Source organism: Oratosquilla oratoria, chromosome 3, assembly GCF_046742065.1.
Source record: "Oratosquilla oratoria isolate Oo_2021 chromosome 3, ASM4674206v1, whole genome shotgun sequence".
Taxonomy (NCBI): Eukaryota; Metazoa; Arthropoda; class Malacostraca; order Stomatopoda; family Squillidae; genus Oratosquilla; species Oratosquilla oratoria.
This window is the reverse complement of record NC_134779.1, coordinates 79,794,867-79,820,433: the sequence shown is the minus strand read 5'-3', so window position 1 is coordinate 79,820,433 and position 25,567 is coordinate 79,794,867. Positions and strand designations below refer to the sequence as shown.

The window sequence follows — 25,567 nt, the reverse complement described above, 5'->3', positions numbered from 1 at the left end:
AAGTCATCTGGGTTGGATGGGTGTCATGCAGAATGTCTTAACCCCTTCCATACGGTGACACCTACGTAGGCATCATGAGGAGCAAGTGGGTACGTGAGGATGCCGATGTCAGCGTCTTGATTATATTTATTGTAATTGTACCTGCATGACCCCCATACTCTGTAAACTGGCTTCATCATATTTTCTATGGTTATCAAAATTCACGGGTAAAAGAAAGAACGATCAATACAGGCGTGACTTTATTTTTTATAATGCAAGTATTATGACGCAAGGAGGAGAGCAGATGTGAAATGGGGAAAGAGTATGACAAAATTTTGAAAGTAATAAAAAGATGTTTTGGAAGGAAGTTAAAAGAGGAAGAGGAGGTGAATCAAGTAGAGAAGAAAAGCTAAAAGGTGCAGATGGAGAGATGATAATGGAAGAGAAGGTAGTGAGATGAAGGTGGGCAGAGTATTTTAGGGAGTTGCTAAGATAAGAGGGAGGGTGGAGGGGTGTGGAGTGTATTCAGGGATGGAATGGGTGGGAATGATTTTATGCCTTTTTCTTTTTGGCTACCCCCCTTGTAAGGGGGAAAAAGCCTTGGTATATGTATGTATGCTAAATGTGAAGGAGGATAGGGAGGGAAAGGTAGTTGCAGTGGGAAGCGCTAAGAAAATGAGAGTGATGAGAGAGGAAAATGGAGGAGAAATAGGGAAAGATGAAGTGAAAGCAGCTGTTAAGATGATGAGAGCAGGTAAGGCACCTGGGTTGGATGGATGCCATGCAGAATGTCTGAAGAAAGGAGGTCCAGTTATGGTGGACTGGCTGGTGAGGTTATCTAATGTTTGCTGGAGAGAGGGTAGAGTGCCGGAGGACTGGAGGAGTGCCTGTATAGTTCCGTTTTACAAAGGAAAAGGGGACAAGTGTGAGTGTAGTAGTTACAGAGGGATCAGCTTGTTGAGTATAGTTGGGAAGGCTTATGGGAGGGTCTTGATTAAGATGATTAGGAGAGGAACAGAGGGAGTAATTGGTGAGGAACAGTGTGGTTTTAGAACAGGTAGGGGATGTGTAGATCAGATTTTTGTGGTAAGACAGATATGTGAGAGAGCTATAGGAAAAGGTAAGGATGTTTTTTGGGCTTTAATGGATCTGGAAAAGGCTTACAACAGGGTAGACAGGCACTGTGGGATGTACTGCAGATATATGGGATAGGAGGAAAGCTGTTAAGAGCAGTCAAGAGTTTTTATGAGAGTAGTAGAGCTTGCATTAGGATTAGAAATGGAGAGAGTGAATGGTTTGAGGTAAAGGTGGGACTTCGTCAGGGGTGTGTTATGTCGCCCTGGCTGTTCAATCTTTACATGGATGGGGTGGTGCGAGAGGTGAATGCAAGGGTAGGGTCAGGGGTTGGGGATGATTAAAGAAAATGGAGAAAAGTGGGAGGTGAGCCAGTTGTTGTTTGCCGACGACACTGCGCTTGTAGCAGGATCAGAGGAGGGATTGAGAAAGTTAGTGACAGTTTGAGAAGGTGTGTGAAAGAAGGAAGCTGAAGATAAATGTGGGCAAAAGTAAGGTGATGAGATGTACAAAGGGAGAGAGTGACAGTAGGCTGGAAGTGAGCATCAAGGGTGAGAAACTGGAGGAAGTGGATAGTTTCAGATACTTGGGTGCAAATGTGACAGGAAAGGGAGGAGTGGGGGTGGAGGTAGAATGTAGATTGAGAGAAGCGAGTAAATGCCTTGGTGGATTAAAAAGTGTAATGAGAAATAGACATCTGGGAATGGATGCAAAGAGGAGGTTATATGAAGGAGTGATTGTGCCAACAGCAATGTATGGGGCAGAAACATGGAACATGAGAGAGGAAGAGAGAAGGAGTTTGAATGTGTTTGAGATGAAATGTCTGAGAAGTATGATAGGGGTTACTAGGCTAGAGTGAGAAATGAGGTGAGGAGGAGAACAGGGGTGGAAAAGGAGCAGGGAAATAGGGTTGATGAAAGAATATTAGGATGGTTTGGACACATGGAAAGAATGAAGAAAGATTAGTAAAAGAAGTGTGGAAGGCGGAGGTGGATGGAGTGAATATGAGGGGGCGTCCTAGGATGAGATGGATGGATGGGGTGAAGGGGGCTTTACAAAAGAGAGGAATTTCTGTAGAGGAAGGACGGGAGAGGACAGAAGATAGGGGTGAATGGAGAAGGGTTGTGTATAGATGAGGCTGTGATGCATGAGGGGGAGTGGGTGGGGGATGAGGAAGTATGTTTGAGAAAATATTTGACGCAGCCCGAAGGGATTTCTCCCCGTCTTCTCCTTTCCTGCATGAGAGGACAGAGAGAGGGGATCACCGAATCTATAAAGCGGCCTTGATGTGGATGTGCTGTGTCTTGCGACACTGCTTCTGACCCAGGGCAGTGGACAGGATGTAGGGATGACCCATCATCCAGGAGGTGCCAAGATAGGAGGGAGGGAGGAGGGTGGAGGGGAGTGGAATATATGGGAAATGAAATGGGTGGGAGTGATTTCTATGCCTTTTTCTTTTTGGCTACCCCCTGTGTAAGGGGGAAAAAAGCCTTTGGTATATGTATGAGTATTATGACGCAACATCGTATGTCTGGCAGCTAATGCTGCCCGCAAGATTTTGGCCCGGAGTGAAGTGGTTAAAAAGGGTGGTACAGTGATGGTGGATTGGCTGGTGAGGTTGTTTAATGTTTGTTTCAAAGAGGGTAGAGTGCCGGAAAACTGGAGAAGTGCCTGTATAGTTCCACTTTACAAGGAAAAAGGGGACAAGTGTGAATGTAGTAGTTTCAGAGGGATCAGTTTGTTGAGTGTAGTTGGGAAGGCTTATGGGAGGATTTTGATTGAGAGGATTAGGAGAGGAACAGAGGGAATAATTGGTGAGGAATAGTGTGGGTTTAGGACAAGTAGGGGTGGTGTGGATCAGATTTTTGTGGTAAAGCAGATATGTGAGAAAGCTTTAGGAACAGGAAAAGATTTTTTTTTTCTTTTTTGGGCCTTTATACATACGTACATAATTATATCAAAGGCCTTTTCCCCCTTACAAGGGAAGTAGCCAAAAAACAAAGGCATAAAAACCACCCTCACCCATTTCATTCCCACATACTTCACTCCCATTCACCCTCTCCCTCCCTCTTATCTTTGCTCCTTCTGGATGACATGTCACCCCTACATCTCACCCACTGCCCTGGGTCAGAAGCTGTGTTGCAAGACACAGCACATCCACAGCAAAGCCTTTATGGGTTTGGAAAAGGCTGATGACAGACAGGAAGGCACTGTGGGAGCTATTGCAGATATATGGGATAGGAGGAAAGCTGTTAAGGGGGCCGTCCAGATGAATTTCCGAAAAAATCGAAATATTCAAAGAAAAAAAATTCCCTGTCATCTAGTGGTCATTTGCAAGCCAGTCCTGAAATATATCAGCGAAATACCAAAAAATAAAGGAGTCATGGCTATTTTTCTGACCCCCCACTTCCCAGTACACCTTCGCTGCACATATGTTCGACTGAGTTATTTCATCGCAATAAAAATGGCACAAATGCGATGTATTTTGTTATTCACTAATATAGACTAGCTGGAAACATGTCCTACACGGGGATAGCACTTCGCAGTTCACTCTCATGAGTAAACTGAGAGAATTATTGTGAGTAGGCGGAGAAAGCGAATTGTCGCTCCTTGGAGAACTTTTATTTACTTTTATTTGAAGCTATAATCATTTCAAGAATGCCTAAACATTCGAAGAAGAAACGTGCGTTTCATGAAAGCTAAGAAACTGAATCAAATTACTGAGAAAGAGTGTACTTCTGCCTCAGTTATTACTGGAGATGACTCATAGCAGTGCTGCGCGCGCGCCCGGGCTTGGTTACGCTGATCGTGCATTATTACACTCCTCTACCCCTCCATATCCTCTTTTCTCAAATGACGTCACCGCAAACATCGAGCATGCGTGACGTACCATCTGTCTCTTCAAAAGAAACGCTCCGAGTGCTTTTCGTCACAAGAGCGACGGTCATTGATCATAACTTTGGTAGGACACATAATCTTATTTCTCAGTTGGTTGGAGTCAATCCCATCATTACAAAAGCACTTGAGGAACAAGACAAAGACACAGAACGGAAAGGGATACCAAAGACCAGAAAGAGGAAGAGAAAACTATCGTTCAGCTCCGATTTCGAGCCGGGAGCTTTCTAGTAAGCGAACCTGGCGACAATGAGGGAGGTGGTGCCTCCTGAAACCCTCACCTTCTGAGGCTGCTAATACCTCATAAAAGGGGGGACCAGGTACCAGCTACACTTTATAATAACATGTGAATGACATAGAATGCATGAAGATTGTCGCAGAGAAAAAAAATCTAAATTAAATATATAAAAAAAAAAATGCAGGGAAATGCATTTTGAACTTCAAAGCTCAATGTCTCAAAACTACCATTTTCTCTACATTTTTTCTATCTCCTCTGTAACTACTTGGCCGATTTTAATGGGGTTTGGATCATTTGAAAGCTGAATAAATTTGCAACTTTTCATTGTGGTTTTTTTTTAATTTTTTTGTGATAGAAGTTGATATATTGTATTTAAAAAAATATGACACTTTAGAGAGGAAAAAAAAAAAAAAAAACTGTATGATGATTTTTTAGGTATTGCTATAGAGCATTTGTGGTATTTTTTTCAGCATGCTCAGTCAATGGATAAATGAGATAGAAAGTTTGTAATTGGTCAAAAAACAGTTATTTATTAATAACTTCATTGTTTTTCAACCAAATGATATGAAAATTGGTGAACATCTCAGTATATGTATATATAACATATTAAAAATTCGCGAAATTCTGATCATAATTGACGAAGTTCGATTTCGAGCTGGACGGCCCCCAAGAGTTTTTACAAGAGTAGTAAAGTCTGTGTTAGAATAAGAAATGGAGAGAGTGAGTAGTATGTAGCAAAGGTAGGATTTTGCCAGGGATGTGCCATGTCACCATGGCTGTTCAATTTATATATGAATAGGTGCAAGAGGTAAATGCAAGGGTAATGGGTCAGAGATTAGAGATGGTTAAAGAAAATGGAGAAAAGTGGGAGATAAGCCAGTTGTTGTTTGCTGACAACACTGTGCTTGTAGCAGGATCAGAGGAGGGATTAACCCCTTCCATACGGTGACGCCTATGTAGGCGTCATGAGGAGCAAGTGGGTACGCAAGGATGCCGATGTCGGCGTCTTGATTATATTTATTGTAGTCGTACCTTCATGACCTCCATACTCTGTAAACTGGCTTCATCATATTTTCTATGGTTATCAAATTTCACGGGTGAAAGAGAAAGAGTGATAGAGCAGTGACTTTATTTTTTATAATCCGAGTATTATGACGCAACATCGCACGTCGGGCAGCTAATGCTGCCAGACGTGCGATGTGGCCCGTATTGAAGGGGTTAAGGAAGTTAGTGACCAAGTTTGGGAAGGTGTACGTAAGAATTAAGTTGAAGATAAATGTCGGTAAGAGAAAGGTGATGAGATGTACAAAGGAAGAGGATGGCAGCAAATTGGAAGCGAGTTTTAAGGGAGAGAGACTGGAAGAAGTGGATAGCTTCAGATTCTTGGGGGTGAATATGGCAGGAAAGGGAGGAGTGGAAGTAGAATGTAGATTAAGAGAAGCAAGTAAATGCCTTGGAGGGATTAAAAAGTGTAATGAGAAATAGACATTTGGGAATGGATGCTAAGAGGAGATTGTATGAAAGAGTGATTGTACCGATGGCACTCTATGGGGCAGAAACAAAAGAACAAGAATGAGACTGCAAGAGACCATGAAGCGTACACTAGGCAGTTCCATGCCTATTGCCACCTGTCATCCCCATCTATAAAGTTGTCTAACCTTTTCTTAAAACAACCGATAGTTTCAGTGCTCACTACATGGTTACTAAGTCAATTCCATATATTGTCCACCCTATTAGTAAACCAATTCTTTCCAATTTCCTTCTTACATCTAAAAGCCTCTGATCCACTTGAGCACCTCTATTTCATCACCCTGTACTCTGCATCTTTCCAGAGAGCATAAGTTAAAGTACTCAAGCCTCTCTTTGTAAGGTAAATTTCTGAGCCCATGCATCATTTTGGTCATTCTCCTCTGAACTGATTCTTGTGAATTGATGTCCATTCTATGAGACAGAGACCAAAACTGTACCGCATAGTCAAGGATGGGTCTAACGCTAAATAGTCTGATAATTACCTCTGCACTTCTATTTGTAACTGTCCTAGCAATGAAACCTAATGATCTGTTAGTTTTATTCCTGTGCACTGTTTCCTGGATTTAAGGTCAGGACTCACTAGAACTCCCAAGTCTCTCTCGCACTCTGTTTTCTCTAAAAACATGTTATCTAAGCTATATCTATTTTCAGGTGTTGTGTAGCCCTACGTCCATTTGCCATTTCACCTACCATGTGAACAATTTGTTAAGATCATCCTGCAGAATCTCGGCATTGTCTCCTGACCTAATTAGGCATCCTAACATCATTATTAATCCCATTGTCCAAATCATTGACATACATAATGAACAATAAGGGACCCAAAACCAAGTCTCACACTGGAGAGAGCCAAATCCATCTATCTACCTATACAACATGCTTCCCCCCTCATAAAGGAGGCAGCCAAGTCAAGCCATACACCCACTCCCACTACCCTTGTTTCCCTATTGACTTAGCTCATTGTGGATGAAGGGTCATCCCTGTCTCCAGCCCACTGTCTGGGTTGGAAACAATGCAGCAAGAAACACCACATAAAGGGCAGGGCCACTTCACTTACACGGTGATCCTCCCTCCTTGTCCCCTCATGCAGAAAATAAAAGAAGGGGAAAAATCCCTTCAGGCTCTGTCAAAACATCATACACAACCACTTTCCACTCACCCCTATCCCCTGCCTTCTCCCTTCACTGCTCAACACACATTCCCCACTTGCTTAGAGCCCCTGTCATCCCATCCATCCATCTCATCCTCGGTCTACCCCTCAAGTTCTTTGCCTTAATTTCAGTTTCCATCTTGATCTAATAAGTTTTGTAGGTCTTGAAATAACTTCTATTTTTCTTGATTTTGTCTTCCTTGCTGTGGTGCATAAACTTAATATAATGTTACTTTCAATTATTACAGCTGGTGATTTGCATTATTCTTTCATTAATATAAGCAGCATTAGTGACACAACAATTACGGGGCTCACAATTACTCCTATTCTGTGTATTTTGTTATATCTTCCATTTCACATCAACTGATAGCTAGTCATTGTGTAATATGTATTGTTTTCCTTCCACTTCCTGACAGTCTGGTCTCCCACACACCAAGGACACTATAACTTTTCCTCCCTTTCTTGGACACTCTACATAACACCCATCCAACCCAGGGGTACCTTACCAGCTTTCATCACTTTCAAATTGACAGAATGTCAATGAAGGCCAAAATATCAAGGTAGGATGTAATGTCAGTGGAAGACAAAAGATCACGATGGGATGTAATTATAGTGGAGGAAAAAATATCATGTACTTTAATGCTCATAGTATTAGGAACAAATTTCAAGAAATACAGGCGTATGTCAAAAGCGAAAATCCCGATATGATAGGAATAACTGAGACATGGTTAAATGGTAAAGAGTTCGAAGCTAAATTTAATATTGCGGGATTTAAACACTTTCATCAGGATAGAAACCACAAGAAAGGTGGGGGTGTTCTATTGTACGTTAAAAACAATGTTCATGCTTGTGTTTTAGAGAAAGTGAAACAGGATGCATATGATAGTTTGTGGGTTGAGTTAACCCAAACAAATGGACAAAAAATGAATATAGGTGTAATATATAGGCCAAAGACATTATCATTAGCAGACGACCAACTGTTATTTCAAGAACTGTCTCGTTTCTGCAACCGGGATTTATTGATAATGGGTGATTTCAATTTTACTGACATTGATTGGATGACCCTTGAACATGGTCATATAGGTAGTCGCTTGATTGATTTTCTTGGTGACAATTACTTAATTCAGCATGTAAAAGAGCCCACAAGATATGGAAACTTACTCGATCTATTGATCACTAGCCGCGAAAGCATGGTAACTGATGTAGAAGTCGGTGAATCTGTTGCAAATAGCGATCACTACTTAGTTAGATTCAAACTCCTAAACAATTTTAGAATAGATACTTGTGTTTCTAAAATACCCGATTTCAGTAAAGCTCAGTTCATAGGACTACGTCAGGAGCTTCAGCTTACAGATTGGGAGGCAAAATTAAACGAAAGACCTGTAGATCAGATGTGGGAAATATTTCAAAATACGCTCACTAAGATGATTCAAACTTACATTCCTTTTAAGGACAGACGTCCCCCAAACCAGGCTCGCCCAAAGTGGCTCGACAAAGAAACTGAAAAAAGTATTGCTAAAAAGAGACAGGCTTATAAGAAATATAAGTGCTCGGGTGCATCTAATGACTATGAAAATTATGTATCAATACAGAGAGATTTAAAAAAGACAATAAGGAAAAGAAAACGACAATACGAAATGAACATCGCTGATAAATCCAAAGAGAATCCCAAAGAATTCTATAGTTACATTAGAGATAAAAAGGTTGTTAGGAATCACATTGGTCCACTATTATCTGCTGACGGTCAACTTGAATACTCAAATGAAGGAATGTGTAATATCTTAAACAATTATTTTAGCTCGGTATTCGTAAACGAAACACCTCAAAGTGAATTCCAAACTGAAACCTGTGAAAAGTCTGGGGTAAACTTACTCACTACGGTAAATATAACAAAAGAAAAAATTAAAAGGTGTATAGACAAACTCAAAGTTAATAAAACACCAGGCCCTGACGGTTGGCATCCAAGAATCTTAAAGGAAATTAAAAATGAGATTGTTGTTCCATTAGAAATTATTTTCAAGAAATCCATCATATCCGGAGATGTCCCAAGAGAATGGAAGCTAGCTAACGTTACTCCCATATTCAAAAAAGGTGACAAAAAGAAACCAAATAACTATAGGCCTATAAGTTTGACTTCAATCGTAGGAAAAATAATGGAAACTATCATCAGAGATGCTATCGAACATCATTTAGAAAGTAACCGTTTGATAAATGATAGCCAGCATGGTTTCAGGCGGAAACGTTCTTGCGTGACTAACTTACTCGAATTCTACAACACAGTTATCTTGAATTATGACAAAAGAAACAATATAGATTTAATATATCTAGACTTTGCAAAAGCTTTTGATACCGTCCCACACGAAAGACTACTTACTAAATTAGCTTTGCATGGAATAAGTGGTAGCCTATTAGGTTGGACTAGTAATTGGTTGAATGGTCGAAAACAGAGAGTTGTTTTAAATGGAAAAACTTCTGGATGGAAAAGTGTTGCAAGTGGAGTTCCTCAGGGTTCCGTTCTTGGGCCACTTCTATTCATAGTATATATAAATGATATAGACCATGGACTAAAATCTACTGTTTCCAAATTTGCTGATGATACAAAACTGTGCGGAGTGGCAAATGATCACTCAAACCAATTAGATATTCAAGAAGATTTAGATCAATTACAGCAATGGTCTGAAAAGTGGCTAATGAAATTTTACACAAGTAAATGCAAGGTAATGCACATAGGTAAAAATAACAGTAAGTACGATTACAAGTTATTTGGTAATTCATTAACAAAAGTGGATAGTGAAAAAGATCTCGGCGTAATTATCAGTAACGACCTCAAATCATCCAAGCAGTGTATTTCAGCCTCTGAGAAAGCAAATAAGATTCTGGGACTGATTGCGCGATCTTTTGATTTCAAAAGTCCATCACTCATTAACAAGCTATACAAATCGTTAGTTCGTCCACATTTGGAATATGCTGTTTCTGTATGGTCACCGAATCTCATTAAACACATTGACAGACTGGAAAAAGTACAACGGCGAGCCACAAAACTGATTCCAAATATCAAAAATAAATCATACGAAAATCGACTAAAACACATGAATCTGTTTTCCCTAAAAAAGCGTAGACTCAGAGGTGACTTGATACAGGTCTTTAAGATTTTAAAGGGAATTGACAACATCAAAAGTGACAAAATTTTCACATTGAATGAGAATCAGACAAGAAACAATGGTCTCAAACTATCCGGAAATAGATTCAATTTAGAAGTAGGTAGAAACAACTTTGCCAACCGTGTAGTAAATGAATGGAATAAACTTCCTGCACAGGTAGTGCAATGTAGTTCAGTTCGAAGCTTTAAGAATCAGTTAGATAAATACCTAAGTAAGATGCTGTAATGATTATAATTTATCTTATATTATTTGTTTTTGTTTTGTTATCATTTGTCTGTCTGATTTTCATTTATTATTAGTTATATGTCAATTTATTATTATTTACTATTTACCTGTTTGTTTATTATTTAACTATACCTATGCATTTATTTATGTATTTTATTTGTTATTTACATTATTATAGTTTTTATTTATTGTTTTATTATTAATGTGATTTTTTTTTTCCGCATCCGACCTAGATATGGATCAAAAGGTCTCCTGTCGGCATGCTCCGCCTTTGTAATCCTTTGCTGTACCTCGTCTTTTCCTACAGCCCTATCACTTTCTTCCTCCTGTTGCCAGTCAATCCCTCCCTCTACCATACATACCAAAACAAAACACATTTATATCGCCACCCTTTAAATTCTGGGTGCAGAGAATATTCCAACCAGACAAGTGATACAGGGCTCACCGTAACTGGAGGTATCATGATGACGTGCCTCCTTCTGGCGTTTCTCTTTGGGTCTGGGTGATGAGTGGGACTTCTTGGAAACAGGTTTGGGTTCCTAAAAGTGTCAACACAAATGATCAATATTTGAAACAAATACAACAGGTGTAACACTGGCATGTCTGGTACATTTTGACCACCAGGATATTGGGCATCACTGGTTAGACCAGCATTTCTCAACCTTTTTACCCTTGTGTAACCTTTAAAATAAATTGCATGTTTCAAGGAACCCCTGCAAAAATAGAAAGAAAGAAAGAAAAGAAAAGAAAAGAAAGAAAGAAAAAAAAAATCTCATTTTATTTTCATCGTAATAATAGGTTAGATAGGGTGATGTTTATATTACATTATTACAATAACCAAGAATATGTCATGCGTGTTTAATTATATTACGTATATGAAATTAAATAAAAAATCAAAAGTGCATTAGCTTATCTCACTTGTTCTTGTGGAACCCTTAGGGAACTTTCGCGGAACCTTAGGGTTCTGGGGAACCCTGGTTGAGAAACGCTGAGTTAGATAGTAACAGGAAGTGCTATAGTATTTTATCCCTCAGAAATGAATGAAGGTGTAATTGTTTCTTTTAACATTTTCCTTTCCATTCCATACTGTTTTGGTTAGAAGCAAATCTTGCTTTAAATCATTTTTCTTTACAAGGGAAAGGGGGACAAGTGTGAGTGTAGTAGTTTCAGAGGAATCAGTTTAAGTGTAGTTGGGAAGGCTTATGAGAGTTTTGATTAAGAGGGTTAGAAGAGGAACAGTGTGGTTTTTGGACAGGTAGGGGTTAAGATTTCATAGTAAGACAGATCTGTGAGAAACCTTTAGCAAAAGGTAAGCATGTTTTTTAAGCTTTTATGGATCTGGAAAAGGCTTATGACAGGGTAGACAGAAAGGCACTGTGGGAGGCATTGCAGAAATATGGGATACGAGGAAAGTTTTTATGAGCAGTCAAGTTTTTACAAGAGTACTAGAATCTGTCTGTGGTGGGGGAAAAGAATACTGCCGCCAAGGCTTCCCACTCGAGTTGTAAGAGGCAGCAAAAATGGGATGGAGATTAAGACTAGGCATCCTTCTCCCTGTAGCCCCACAGGGGACATTGCTAAAAAAATAAATAAAGGCATAAGAGGGTCTAGGAGTTTTCCAACCAGTACCCTAAGGTTTGGGTCTTTTAATGTGTGTGGATGTGGTAAAGATGAGAGTAAAAGGGAAGAGATAGGTAGTATGTTTGTGAGAAGATGGATGTGTTGGCATTGAGTGAAACTAAGTTAAGAGGGAGGGGCAAGTGTGAGTTTGTGAGTGTAGTTGGGAGGTTCTCAGGAGTGTAGAGAGGATGAGGGAGAGAAGGGTGGCTATACTAGTAAGTGAAGAGATAGGTAAATGTGTAGTGAAGTGGAAGGAGGTTTCTTTAAGGTTAATGAGGATGAAGGTGAAACTGGGAAGGGAGATGTGAGTTTTTGTAAGTGAATACCTGGTAGTGAGAAGAGTGTAGAGGAGAGGGAGGCTTTTTGATGTGTAGTGAAGTGGAAGGAGGTTTCTTTAAGGTTAATGAGGATGAAGGTGAAACTGGGAAGGGAGATGTGAGTTTTTGTAAGTGAATACCTGGTAGTGAGAAGAGTGTAGAGGAGAGGGAGGCTTTTTGGATACATTTAAATAAGTGCATAGTGGGATTTGGGAGAAATGTCAATGTAGTGGTATTGGGAGACCAACAGAATGAAAAAGTAAGGAAATGAGAAAAGGAAAGTAAAAAAGATAACAGAGAAAAAAAAAAAAAAAAAAAAAAAATCTGGTTAATGTCAGTGAATTTTGTTCAGCTCAAGGAATGTTATCATAGTGAAATGTAGTCTGGAGTGGAGTGAATACCAAATCCTCACCTGACCATCATTGTTAATTTGAAAGGAAATATATATAGGACTAATCTTGCTCCCTTCTTATCTTAGCTCCTTGTGGATGAAGGGTCATCCCTGTCTCCTGCCCACCCCCTGGGTCAGAAACAATGCAGCAAGACATGGCACACCAACAGCAGGGGCATTTTTTTTTCTTCATATCTACCAAGTGGGCTAGAGCTAGCTTAGCTCTAAGCATGACAGACAACCTCTCCCAATTCAACTCAACCATTACCATAACTTAAAAAGCACTCAATATCTATATAGCCTTCACTGACCTATAGCAACAGTTATGCATCTAATCATACCAACCTTGTATGCTTTGGTGATAAGTCTGCCTCGCTTCTTTTTGGTCTGCTCTTCCTCCTGGTCTGAAACTGGCTCATCATTCTCATCAATACTAAAGTCTGAATCCACTTCATCTTCTTGTTCTACCTCTGACCTGAAAGGATTACAGCTCAATGAAATACAGAGTGCGAGTGGGGGAGGAGAGAGTGGAGGAGAGTGAGAGTGGGGGAGGAGAGGAAGGGAGGGAGAGAGTGGAGGAGAGAGAGAGAGTGGAGAGGGAGAGAGAGTGGAGAGGGAGAGAGAGAGAGAGAGAGAGTAGAGAGGGAGAGAATAACTGGTTCAATCACCTGTCATCTCAGCATCTTGGTTATACTTCCTGGATCAACAGCAATGCAGTGAGACAAAGATTTTCCACAGCAGGAGCTGGTTTACATTCACCATTTCATCATCAGATACGAAATGTTTGTAAAACTACTTACTGGTAGTCATCATCATGTTCTTCCTCTTGAAAGCCCCCATAGGTAGTTTTATAAAAGTCATCTTCCTCCTCTTCATCCAACAATTTTGCCATACTGGCTCCTGCATTATTTCGTCTTGCTCGTTCTGCTGCCATTGCCTTAAATCACTGAAAAGAGAAACAAATTATTTGGTGACCCCATTATTAATATATATATATTTTTTTTTTTACTAAATTATTAAGTATTATGTAACCAATTTCCAAAATATGGTTCATGAACTGATCTGATAAAAAAAATTACCTGACTGTCTTATCCTATAATGCTGCTGACTGTCTTCCAAGTATTTTCACCTTTACTACATTCAAGCACGTGTACCAAACCTATATACATATTCCTATTTCTAATTTGTACTTAAAGGAACATTTCTTCCTATTATTCCAAATCACATTTCTGAATACATTCCGTGCACAATGACACCATACATATGCATATTCACAAAGTACATGTATATATGAATACATGCATGCCCAATTAACCTTATGAAGTTGCTAATACCTCAAATTGTGAACCTATCACTGTATATTGTCAAAACTATTTTTCAATGCTAAAACCATATTCATTCTAAAAGTCTGGAAAATTTCAACTCCAAACAATATAAAGAAGTTTGTTATGGAATGTTTTCAAAACATCACTGGTCACTAGCAAGGGCCATCTGCTTGGCAAAGTCTTCTGGATTATCAATCTGTTTAACAGAATTATTTCCAATCTTGCACACCACACTCTTAATTACATTTACAAGGTTGGATGCTGGCACACCACTTTTCATGAGCTCTTTGCCAACATACAGAGCATTTCCTTTAACTCTGTGTGTATCTTTATCTTCTAACTCTATCTCTTCTTTCTCTTGCTTTAGATTCGCAACATCATTATAGTTTTCTTCTTCAATTTGGTTTAGTTCTTCCTTCAAATTCTTCAATTCTTCTTCCAGTAAAGCATAATAATTCTTCTTGTCCCCCTTTGCTTTACTAGTGAGAGTCTGCAGTTTTTCCATTTCAATCCGCATAGCATCTAACTTGCTGACAGTTATTTCCTTGTTCTGTTTGGCACGCTTCAGGCTCTTGTGCAACTGGCTCACCAACTGACGAAGACGTAAAATATTTTCTGCAACAGAACTTGGACCAGTGTTCTTCACTAAGTCACTATCCTGTTCTGCCTCCTTTGAGGTACTAGTTATCTTTTCTCTAATTTGTTCCTTGTGACTTTTAACAGCAACCAAAAAATCTCTACAGTCTCTGTCTAGGATTTCATTTTTTTCTTTGTCACACTTCTTTTGCATTTTAGCAAGGTTCATCATCAGGCAGGCTCCAAGAATGGATCCATGAAGACCTTCATCATCTATTCCTCTGTATTTAAGCAATTGTTTCACCTCACTTATGAGGTTATCCACATTCAAAGTTCCAGAATTACTATTATCCTTACGCCAGACATCATACAACTCCAAAACCTCTCTCACAGTGACGCGTGCACCTTTTGTTTTCTTTACTTTTGGCAAAGATTTATTGAAGTACATAGTTTCAAGTGCTGCTAATGACCCCTTCTGTGCTTTCAAAACTGGTACAAGTAGTCGTCTTGTCAGTGCAAACTCTTCTCGAACTTTGGCTGCTTCTGTAACAGCATCAAGAGCCTTACCTGGACTTACAGGATCTGATTTGACTTTTCCATTCTTATGAGTTTTCATAAAGTTTTCTATCAGTCCTGTAGCATCAATATCACTCTCCTCTACCCACTGATCCTCTTCAGACTCATATCCTTTCCAGCGAATCTTAAAGTGCCTGACAAGCTTACCTCCAATATTGACACATTTCATGTCAAGTAACTTTTCAATTTCATACTCCTCTCCAGTTCTAATACCACCCATTGGTTTTGTAGATTCTTTCTCAATGCTAGGTATTGCTTTTGGCTTCTTATCTGATAGCTTATTTCCCTGGTCACTAAAAGATATATCCAAATGTTCATTTCTAATCTTCTTTGAATGAACATTCCCTTCATTCTTCAGCTTTCTTTTACTAAGTGCACTATCATCTTTATTTACACCACTAGGCTTCTCCATATATTCTTTATTTTCTTTTTCATTCTCTGTGACAGCTCTCTTGTTTTTACCCTTAATACTGGCATCTACTCGAGGTTGCACTAGCTGGTTTTCACTTCTTCCTGTCAGTACAGCATCCTGAGATTCACTCTGAGCTGTTCTTGGAAAATTACCCATGTTTTCACTTTCACTGTTGTGTGGATGTACTTCACCTTCACTTTCACAACGATCAGGGCTAATACTTGAAGCATCTCCTTCAACAGAACTTTTCCGAGATGATTTTGCTACAAAACATAAATATTTAATGTCTTCTAACCAGTCCTCTTTCAAGTAGGTCTTGGCATCATCTTTATCCTCTGCCCATTGTAAGAAAAACTCATCATAAAGTTTAACAGATGATGACATGAGTGCGCCTACTGGAATGCGTTGGAAAGCAACACCTCTCTCTCTCATCAAAGACTCAACAGCTTTTAGCAAATCAGTTACAAACACTTCATTTGTGTTTCTCAGCTTTTCTTGCCGCCATTTGTGATATAAACACACAATGTCTCCTCTTGAAACATAACCAGCCATGCCTCTGGTATCTGTGAGCTCTTTAAATAAATCCAGTTCTTTAACTAGTTCTGTTGTATTAGTAGTCTGTTTAGGTTTTGGAATTCTTTTCATAACTTTTGGCTTTGGAAGTTTCTTTGGTGTATCATTTGTGGATTTTTCTGGACTGGTCTCTGACATTGAAGCTTGATCCATTTGCAAACTTTCCCCATCACTCTCACTACAATCACTAACCTTGGGTTTCTTGTACTCCAAACTATCATATGAATCCCACGGCTCCTGAACGGTGCGCCTCGGGAAAACAAAATCCATGAATCCAAAAGTGGGATTTCTTGCCAACCTCTTCTCCCAGTCTTTTGTAGCTAACTGACCAATCTTAGCCTGAGTAACCAATAGTCTGGAAACTTCTGGAATAATACCACATATCCTATATATATCTCTTACTAACCTTGTTCCTGGTGCCTTGTAATATCTATAGAAATAATGCAGTTCATATATAGCACCATTGTTTATTTTTATATTATACATTTTATCACTATTTAACATTTCTGCTGTAATTCCCAGTGCTTCAGAGTAAAAACCAATACTTTCATTAGGAAAAAGAACCTGTCTCCGATGACGCTTGTATAAAGGCTTAAAAATACCACCAATTTCATTTGGGGCTGGCATTGACTCAGATGATTCAGCTCCTGACTCATCACTTCCATGGGTAGTATCTAAATGCTTATTACTGCCATCATCACTACTCATGTCATCATCATCTTCTGGTAAACTCTGCCTTTTCTTACTGCCACTCTTCTGCAAGTCTTTCTTCTTCCTTGATTTTTTAGTAATTTCTCCAGAGTCTGTGAGCCCAAGGTTCTCCATTATCTTAGCACTCGGTTTCCGCTGCCTTCCCCTTCCACTAACGCCAAACACCCTTTCATTCTCCTCCCCAAATGTGTCATTTCTATATCTGACATTCTTCACTTTATGCCGTCTTCCTCCTATGTGTTCAACATACATTTCTTCTGGTTCAGCTTTGACTTCATGCTTAATAAGAAGTCTAGTACATGGAGAAGCTTCAACTGATGGAAGAGTAAATATAATATTATCAAAATCATTTAACTTTGCTTCAACCATACGATTCCCACTCAGAGTTGTGGCCAGTGCTTTACGTCTCTTCAGAGTGGAGTGAATTTTATTTATATCTTCATCTGTTGGTTCAACATTGGGCATGTTATGAAGCCTTAAAATCCACATAGCAACATAAAACCGTTCCCAAGAGATCTTCTTGGCAAACTCATCAAGTTCATACAAAAGACCATTAGTAACATGAGCATCACAACTAGCACCACTTTCTAACCAAGTTACATCAATCCCCTCAGTCTGACAAAACCTGCCAATGTAGTCATCTTTAATAATCACATCTTGGCTGTTTGAGTAGTAATGACTTTCAAGTTCACGAGTTTCTATCTTCCTTTTCATTGATGAATCTAAACTATGTCTTTTGTGTGGTGAGGTATCTTTAATTAACACACCACAGTTTTCATCATCTAAGGGTAATGACTTAGTTCCTCTCCGCACTGTTCTTTGATTCTGCTCAACACTTGAGGGGTCAGAGTCATCCTTATACGAGTCGCCATCCAGATTCCTATCAAGATCTGGAATAACTTGATCCCTTGCAGTTTTAAGTGTTGCTGCAGCCAGATTTCGTTTAATATTCTCAAAGGGAATAGAATCATGATCAAGTAGTTCATGTTTAACATGACTTTGTAGTTGTGCATCAGTAAATCCCTCAAAAGAGCTCTCTTCCGAGCTCAGACTATCTTTCATTATAGCAAAGAGACACGACCCGCTGTCATCCATGTTACAAACCTGTTACACTACTTGGAGTCTGAGGTTAGATTTCATGGGTAATAACTAGGTGTTGTTGATCCTTCATATGTCGATTTCATGCCAAGCACATCATTTTCCCTCAAAGAGATATGTTAGCGCCACTAATTAAGCCAAAGGTTTCGCTAAGGCGCGCTAAGGCTAAGCTAAGGACTACCAACGTTTTCTTTCATTCATGTGTTTTCAGTAACATATATAGTATTCACATTACACCATTCCATTACTAATGCTTCAATGATTTCTGTATCTTCCCATACTAAATTAAATGCATATCAGCATCAGCGTAACTATCACATTTCAAAATAGTTTGCCTATACAACCGTCTTTACTTTACAACGACTCGCCATACTAAACAATGAAGCAACGAGAAGCGTAGTTATACAAAATAAACAAGGCTCGCCGCTCACCTACAGATAGCTACCGGTTATATTTGGGCACTACTCACCCCTAGGTCTATAATAAAATAAAAAACTAATCTATATACGTCTTTGGTTACTTACAAATACTGTTTCAAAGATATGTGGACTTCGGTTCCCAAATATCAGCAAACTGATGGAAATTAGGCACAGCCGATCATTTGCACTCCTTCCTCTCGAGACTGACAATTAGCTTCTATCATATATTCATGGGAATCATTTACCTCGTCCTATTTTCACCTTGGAGCCAGATAAATCAACAAATTTAATCAAAACAATATAATAACACTAAATATGAAACACACTGTTTTATAGAAAAATACTATTATTCCACTTTCTATATCTATTTCAGGGGAGACAACATAATTGTCATTATTATCATCATTATTATAATTATCATTATTATCCTTTGGTGGTAATAAAGTCTGTAAACTCGAGGTCATATTTTAAAGCTTCAGTTTGCCCAGGCTATAGGAGTCTGAACTAATTTCTTACAACACCGTCGTAAAAGTGCTTGGAATAAGCTATGATAATAATAAGTTTATTTGGCACTGAATCAATATACATGAAATGCAGATAATGAAAAGAACACATAGTTTGAAATAACAATTACAATTGCCGAAGATAACACATAAAAACATGTGAGCTTATTTCCATTGTGGTCCTCATTAGACTTTTTTTCTACACTAAGTTACACATCCTACATAGGGGTTAAGGGGACCAGAGATAGTCATGAGTAATACCAATCAGTACACATATGACACAAACATTAATATAAATTTGCTAATACTAATAAAATGTTCGTAACACATAGGATATTGAGACCAAAACGTGAGCGCCATCACAATAACGAACATTGCATTATGCATCAGGAATAACAAAATATTGCTAAAAGGTACCAAAACAGTATGAGTGCCAGATCAGTGTAGTACCATTAATTATATACTACATTATTCTACAGCTGTAGCAGCAAGTGTAGGACAATAAAGGGGAGGTCCATCCCAGGGTAAGAGTAAATATCAAGTATCACGGGATAGAGGTAGCAGGACATCAACAATATCAATATGCTACAAGGCAGCTTGGTTCACCTATTAATTAATTACAAAATTTCCCTGTACCTCAGGACGGAGTGGGCAATTGCACATTAGTTTGAACACCAGGAAGTAGTACATTTTAATATAGAGCACCGGAAGTAGGGTACAGGGGACCGATACTCGCATGAGTAAAACAAGGAGTTCGAGGGAAAGGTCCAATTACCTTGTTGCCTGGTACCCTGATTCACCAGGCTTGTATTATGATCAGATCATAACTGTTCTTGGACCATAGCTGAGACATATACCTTACTATGATGAGCAAAACAAAGGTGGAAACCAGTTTTGAACATCAACCATTGTTATACTAAGTTAAACCTCTGAAGGACAGAAGGGGAGGTCAGAAGAGTTATGAATAAACGTAGATTTGGATGGTATTACTCATGGAATCTGGTACCCCTCACTAGGCTAGTAGTACATAAAATCAAGGCTGTTCTCGGTCCAGAGCTGAGACATATAGTAATCCTTGCCTTTTTTTCTTGAAAGTAACCTTGCTATCTGACTGTTTAATGGACATAGGTAGTGAGTTCCATAGTTGAACACCTGTGAAATGAAAGCTGTTTTTTGGTGAAGGAACTTGCATGAGTTACAATAAAAGACCCTTGACTGTTCCGGGTTCGTTTCTCAGCAGAAAACGTAAAATTACAGCTCACATATGAAGGAGCAGAATTATGAACGACATTGTAAACATGGTTTAGTTTCAGCTGCTGGACACGATATTTTACAGGTAACATTCCTACTTTGCTAAATTCTTCTATGCCAATTTGACTACGTTGAGGTAAATTTAGCACAAATCTAATTATCTCATTTTATGCAACCTGTAGCCGAGACTTTTTCTTTTCTGCTCAGACTACTGTACTAAGAACTACAAGCGTACTCAAAGTGATGCTGTATCAGGGCTGAAACCAGAAGCTTCTTGTTTCCATATTAAAATTTCTGGCTTTTCTGTACAAAATTTTTACTTTATGCGAACACTTGGATACAATCTTATCCGTTGAGGCATTCCCTAAGAGGGACTGATCCAAGGGTATTCCTAGGTGCGGCGAATTGTAAGTTACTGCTCTATGCAGACGACTCCGCACTAATTGTCTCAAGTAGGGACCCAATTGAAGTAGAAGCCCGGAGTGTTGAACTGTCATCAGTCCAGAACTGGCTCATAGATAATAAGCTGTCTTTACACCTAGGTAAAACGGAAATTATTGTCTTCGCATCAAAACCCAACCACAGTGTTCAGGTCAGAGTGAGAATAATGTCTTGGTGTCAAAACAAGAGGTAATTTATCTTGGTCGTTAATATAGACCAGGAACAGAAGCGGTCCCAGAATTGAACCTTGTGGTACACCACAAGTTATCTGTCACCTGAGCAGGCTCCATTTACCTGTACAAGTTGTTTGCGACCTGTGGGGTAGGACTTGAACCAGCCAATATTCGCCACTCCTAATGCCTAATTTTTTTTTTTTTATATATAAAATATGGTCCACTGTGTCAAATGACTTTTGTAGATCCAACAAAACTAAACCCGTGTAGTTACCTCTTTTGCATTCCTGTATTATCAGAGCGTAAAGGTTTATTAAGTTGGTGTCTGTTGAGTAGTTCGATCTAAAACCAGATTGCATGGCGTATAGTAGATTACGTTCCCTGAGGTAGATATCCAACTGATTGTATACGATACGTTCCAAAACTTTGGAAATAATACCTAGAATTGAAACAGGCCTGTAGTTTCCTGCCTCAGCTTTTGCGTTTTTCTTATCAAGAGGTGTTACCCGAGCCCCTTTCCTATCGCTTGGGATAAATCCTGAACTGATAGACAAATTTATTATGCGAGTTATTGGAGGAGTTATAATTGTGGCCCCATCCTTAACAAACCTCGCAGGAACATCGTCTAACCCTGTAGCCTTATTGGCACTTATGTTAGCCAGTAATCTAAACACCTCTTCTTGGGTGGTCTGATGTAATTGGAAACACTTTGTGGACTTATCTTTATAGTACTCCTGAACGTACCCGAGCCCAAGCTTCCCAGAACCCGTTGGGAGGGATTGAACTAGTTTATTGGCTATGGTTGTAAAAAAGGAGTTTAAGTGGTTAGCTATGGTGTTCTTATCAGTTAAATTCGCCGTTTATCATGAGTCCTATCCTGTCTGCTTTGTTACTAGGCTTAGTGTGAACTTCTAGGGTCTTCAGAATTTGCTAAAGCTTCTTTGGATCGTGTTTGTTCTGGTTCATCATGTTAGTACAAGAATCAGCTTTGGCTTTTTCCTTCCAATATTCACCTGATTCCTATAGTATAGATAGCTATCATGGTCCTCCTGTTTTCTACTTTCCCTAAATCTTGCAATAAATCTGTATCTCTAATCAAACCCAGTACCTCGTTTGTCATCCATGGTTCCGTCCTCTGTTTTATTCGTATACCTTTGAGAGGCGCTACTCTGTCAATAATAGTAAGAAATGTGTACTTAAGATTAGACCAGGCCTCATAAACATCAGAACAATTTAGTACTACCCAGTTCATCTACAAAATGTTCCCGTGAGCAATGCTTCATGGCACGAAGCTTCAGTGTTGTCCTTATTGTAAATCGTCTTCCTAGCTTTCCTAGTACAATATATGAGCTTGTGGTCACTAAGACTATAATCACAAGCACCAGCCTGCGTTATCTTATTACAATCGGATATCAGGACAAGATCTATGATGGACCTGGAAGTGCCTGTTATCCTAGTAGGCTCGTCAGTCAGTTGTGTCAGGCCATGAGTCGACAACAGTGAATGCCACCTCGTTAATAAATTTAAAGCAGCATTAAAAGAAGAATGGAAAAACCAGATTGACCTGTATCATTACCAGTTCACATAAGCCTTATCAGACAACCGCCCGACACACTCGACGTACAAAGAACATTCAATAAATTGTTAACATCTCAGGCGCCATTTTTTGTCGGTGTCAATACCCTGCACTGGGGGTAATTAGTGACCGTGCAGAAGGTAAATATAGACCGCCCGATAACACTGAGAATAATTTTGCAGAAGTGATATCCAGGTTGCATGAAATCTTAGGAGAGGCACCAAATCCATCTTACATTTTAATAATCGGCGTATCTCTTTTCCAGGCGTCATGACCTTTACGCTTCTGATGGGATCCACCTTACCCACAGAGGCAAAGATGTTCTTACAAACCTCATTGTTGGAGTTGGTAATGAACAAGTTCGTTTTTTTGGGTAGAAGCCCAAAGGGAAGGGAAAATAGAGTGTACGTAGGAAAACAGTAGAGTATAGCATTAATGTAGAACAATATACCAATATAGGACAAAATATAATTTCAGGATATAATGTCGGTAGAGGACGAAATGTTACATTGGGGTGTAATGTCAAAGGACAAAATGTCATGATGGGATGTAATGACAGTGGAGGACAAAAGATCACGATGGGATGTAATGATAGTGGAGGACAAAATATCACGATGGGATGTAATGATACTGGAGGAGAAAATATCACGGTAGGATATAATGTTAGAGGAGGACAAAATATAATTTTAGGAAGGGATGTCGGACAGAATGTCAATGAAGGCCAAAATATCACGATGGGATGTAATGACAGTGGAAGACAAAAGATCGCGATGGGATGTAATTATAATGGAGGAAAAAATATCACGGTAGGATATAATGTCACTGGAGGACAAAATATAATATTAGGAAGGGATACCGGACAGAATGTCAATGAACGACGGGAGGCCGGTGTGAATCACGGTGACGTAGAGGGGCAAAGTGTACAAAAGAGATCGGATGACCGTGATCAACCAGATGTCCGGGATGGGGGAAATGTTAATTTTGATGGGAGAAATGTTAATGAGGCATTGAATGTCAATGAAGGACCAATTAATAATATAGAGCAAGGTATAAATAAAAAACAAAATGATAATGTAAGACATGATATTGAAAATCAAAATGTGCCAAAAAGAAATAATCACGAGTTTCTTAAAACCATGTACTTTAATGCTCATAGTATTAGGAACAACTTTCAGGAAATACAGGCGTATATCAAAAGCGAAAATCTCGATACGATAGGAATAATTGAGACATGGTTAAATGGTACAGAGTTCGAAGCTGAATTTAATATTGCGGGATTTAAACACTTTCATCAGGATAGAAACCACAAGAAAGGTGGGGGTGTTCTGTTGTACGTTAAAAACAATGTTCATGCTTGTGTTTTAGAGAAAGTGAAACAGGATGTATATGATAGTTTGTGGGTTGAGTTAACCCAAACAAATGGACAAAAAATGAATGTAGATGTAATATATAGGCCAAAGACATTATCGTTAAAAGACGACAAACTGTTATTTCAAGAACTGTCTAGTTTCTGCAACCGGGATTTATTGATAATGGGTGATTTCAATTTTACTGACATTGATTGGATGACCCTTGAACATGGCCATATAGGTAGTCGCTTGATTGATTTTCTTGGTGACAATTACTTAATTCAGCATGTAAAAGAGCCAACAAGATATGAAAACTTACTCGATCTATTGATCACTAGCCGCGAAAGCATGGTAACTGATGTAGAAGTCGGTGAATCTGTTGCAAATAGCGACCACAACTTAGATTCAAACTCCTAAAAAATTAGAATAGATACTTGTGTTTCTAAAATACCCGATTTCAGTAAAGCTCAGTTCATTGGACTACGTCAGGAGCTTCAGCTTACAGATTGGAAGGCAAAATTAAGCGAAAGACCTGTAGATCAGATGTGGGAAATATTTCAAAATACGCTCACTAAGATGATTCATACATTCCTTAGGACAGACGTCCCCCAAATCAGGCTCGCCCAAAGCTGCTCGACAAAGAAACTGAAAAAAATATTGCTAAAAAGAGACAGGCTTATAAGAAATATAAGTGCTCGGGTGCATCTAATGACTATGAAAGTTATGTATCAATACAGAGAGATTAAAAAAAAAGAAAAAAAAATACGAAATGAACATCGCTGATAAATCCAAAGAGAATCCCAAAGAATTCTATAGTTACATTAGAGATAAAAAGGTTGTTAGGAATCACATTGGTCCACTATTATCTGCTGACGGTCAACTTGAATATTCAAATGAAGGAATGTGTAATATTTTAAACAATTATTTTAGCTCGGTATTCATAAACGAAACACCTCAAAGTGAACTCCAAACTGAAACCTGTGAAAAGTCTAGGGTAAATTTACTACAGTAAATATAACAAAAGAAAAAATTAAAAGGTGTATAGATAAACTCAAAGTTAATAAAACACCAGGGCCTGACGGTTGGCATCCAAGAATCTTAAAGGAAATGAAAAATGAGATTGTTGTTCCATTAGAAATTATTTTCAAGAAATCCATCATATCCGGAGATGTCCCAAGAGAATGGAAGCTAGCTAACGTTACTCCCATATTAAGAAAAGGTGACAAAAAGAAACCAAATAACTATAGGCCTATAAGCTTGACTTCAATCGTAGGAAAAATAATGGAAACTATCATCAGAGATGCTATCGAACATCATTTAGAAAGTAACCGTTTGATAAATGATAGCCAGCATGGTTTCAGATGGAAACGTGCTTGCGTAACTAACTTACTCAAATTCTACAACACAGTTATCTCGAATTATGACATAGGAAACAATATAGATTAAATATATCTAGACTTTGCAAAAGCTTTTGATACAGTCCTCCATGAAAGACTACTTACTGAATGAGCTTCGCGCGGAATAAGTGGTAGCCTATTAAGTTGGACTAGTAATTGGTTGAATGATCGAAAACTGAGAGTTGTTTTAAATGGAAAAACTTCTGGATGGAAAAATGTTACAACAGGAGTTCCTCAGGGTTCCGTTCTTGGGCCACTTCTATTCATAGTATATATAAATGATATAGACCATGAACTAAAATCTAGTGTTTCCAAATTTGCTGATGATACAAAACTGTGCGGAATGGTAAATGGTCACTTAAACCAATTAGATATTCAAGAAGATTTAGATAAATTACAGTAATGGTCTGAAAAGTGGCTAATGAAATTTAACACAAGTAAATGCAAGGTAATGCACATAGGTAAAAATAACAGTAAGTACGATTACAAGTCATTTGGAAATTCGTTAACAAAAGTGAATAGTGAAAAAGATCTCGACGTAATTATCAGTAACGATCTCAAATCATCCAAGCAGTGCATTTCAGCCTCTGAGAAAGCAAATAAGATTCTA

General features: G+C 38.8%; 2 protein-coding genes across 5 annotated transcripts in view; both read right to left on the bottom strand.

Moving 5' to 3' along the window:
- YL-1 (Vacuolar protein sorting-associated protein YL-1) overlaps nt 1-18,503 on the bottom strand; it is a 45,097-nt gene extending 26,594 nt beyond the window's left edge. For 2 of the 4 annotated variants that reach the window (XR_012966257.1, XM_076182802.1), the window contains exons 1-4: nt 13,657-14,020; nt 13,378-13,523; nt 12,923-13,052; nt 10,695-10,788 (exon numbers count right to left, since the gene is read on the bottom strand). Coding sequence is in view for 3 of the 4 variants with exons in the window: in XM_076182802.1 (XP_076038917.1) it covers nt 10,695-10,788; nt 12,923-13,052; nt 13,378-13,511 (358 nt within the window). In the remaining variant the exon portion in view is untranslated. Of the gene's footprint in view, nt 1-10,694; nt 10,789-12,922; nt 13,053-13,377; nt 13,524-13,656; nt 14,021-17,854; nt 18,229-18,372 lie in introns of those variants that run through there. The other 2 variants (XM_076182809.1, XM_076182822.1) reach the window with 2 other exon arrangements.
- LOC143024062 (uncharacterized) lies at nt 14,044-17,861 on the bottom strand. Its single transcript, XM_076182791.1, has one exon. The coding sequence runs from the start codon at nt 17,843-17,845 to the stop codon at nt 14,045-14,047; it is 3,801 nt and encodes a 1,266-aa protein (XP_076038906.1). The 5' UTR covers nt 17,846-17,861; the 3' UTR covers nt 14,044.
- Nucleotides 18,504-25,567: the final 7,064 nt, after the last annotated feature.

Coding starts and splice junctions, on each gene's coding strand:
- LOC143024062 (XM_076182791.1), bottom strand. CDS start 17,845: ATGGATGACAGCGGGTCGTGTCTCTTTGCTATAATGAAAGATAGTCTG.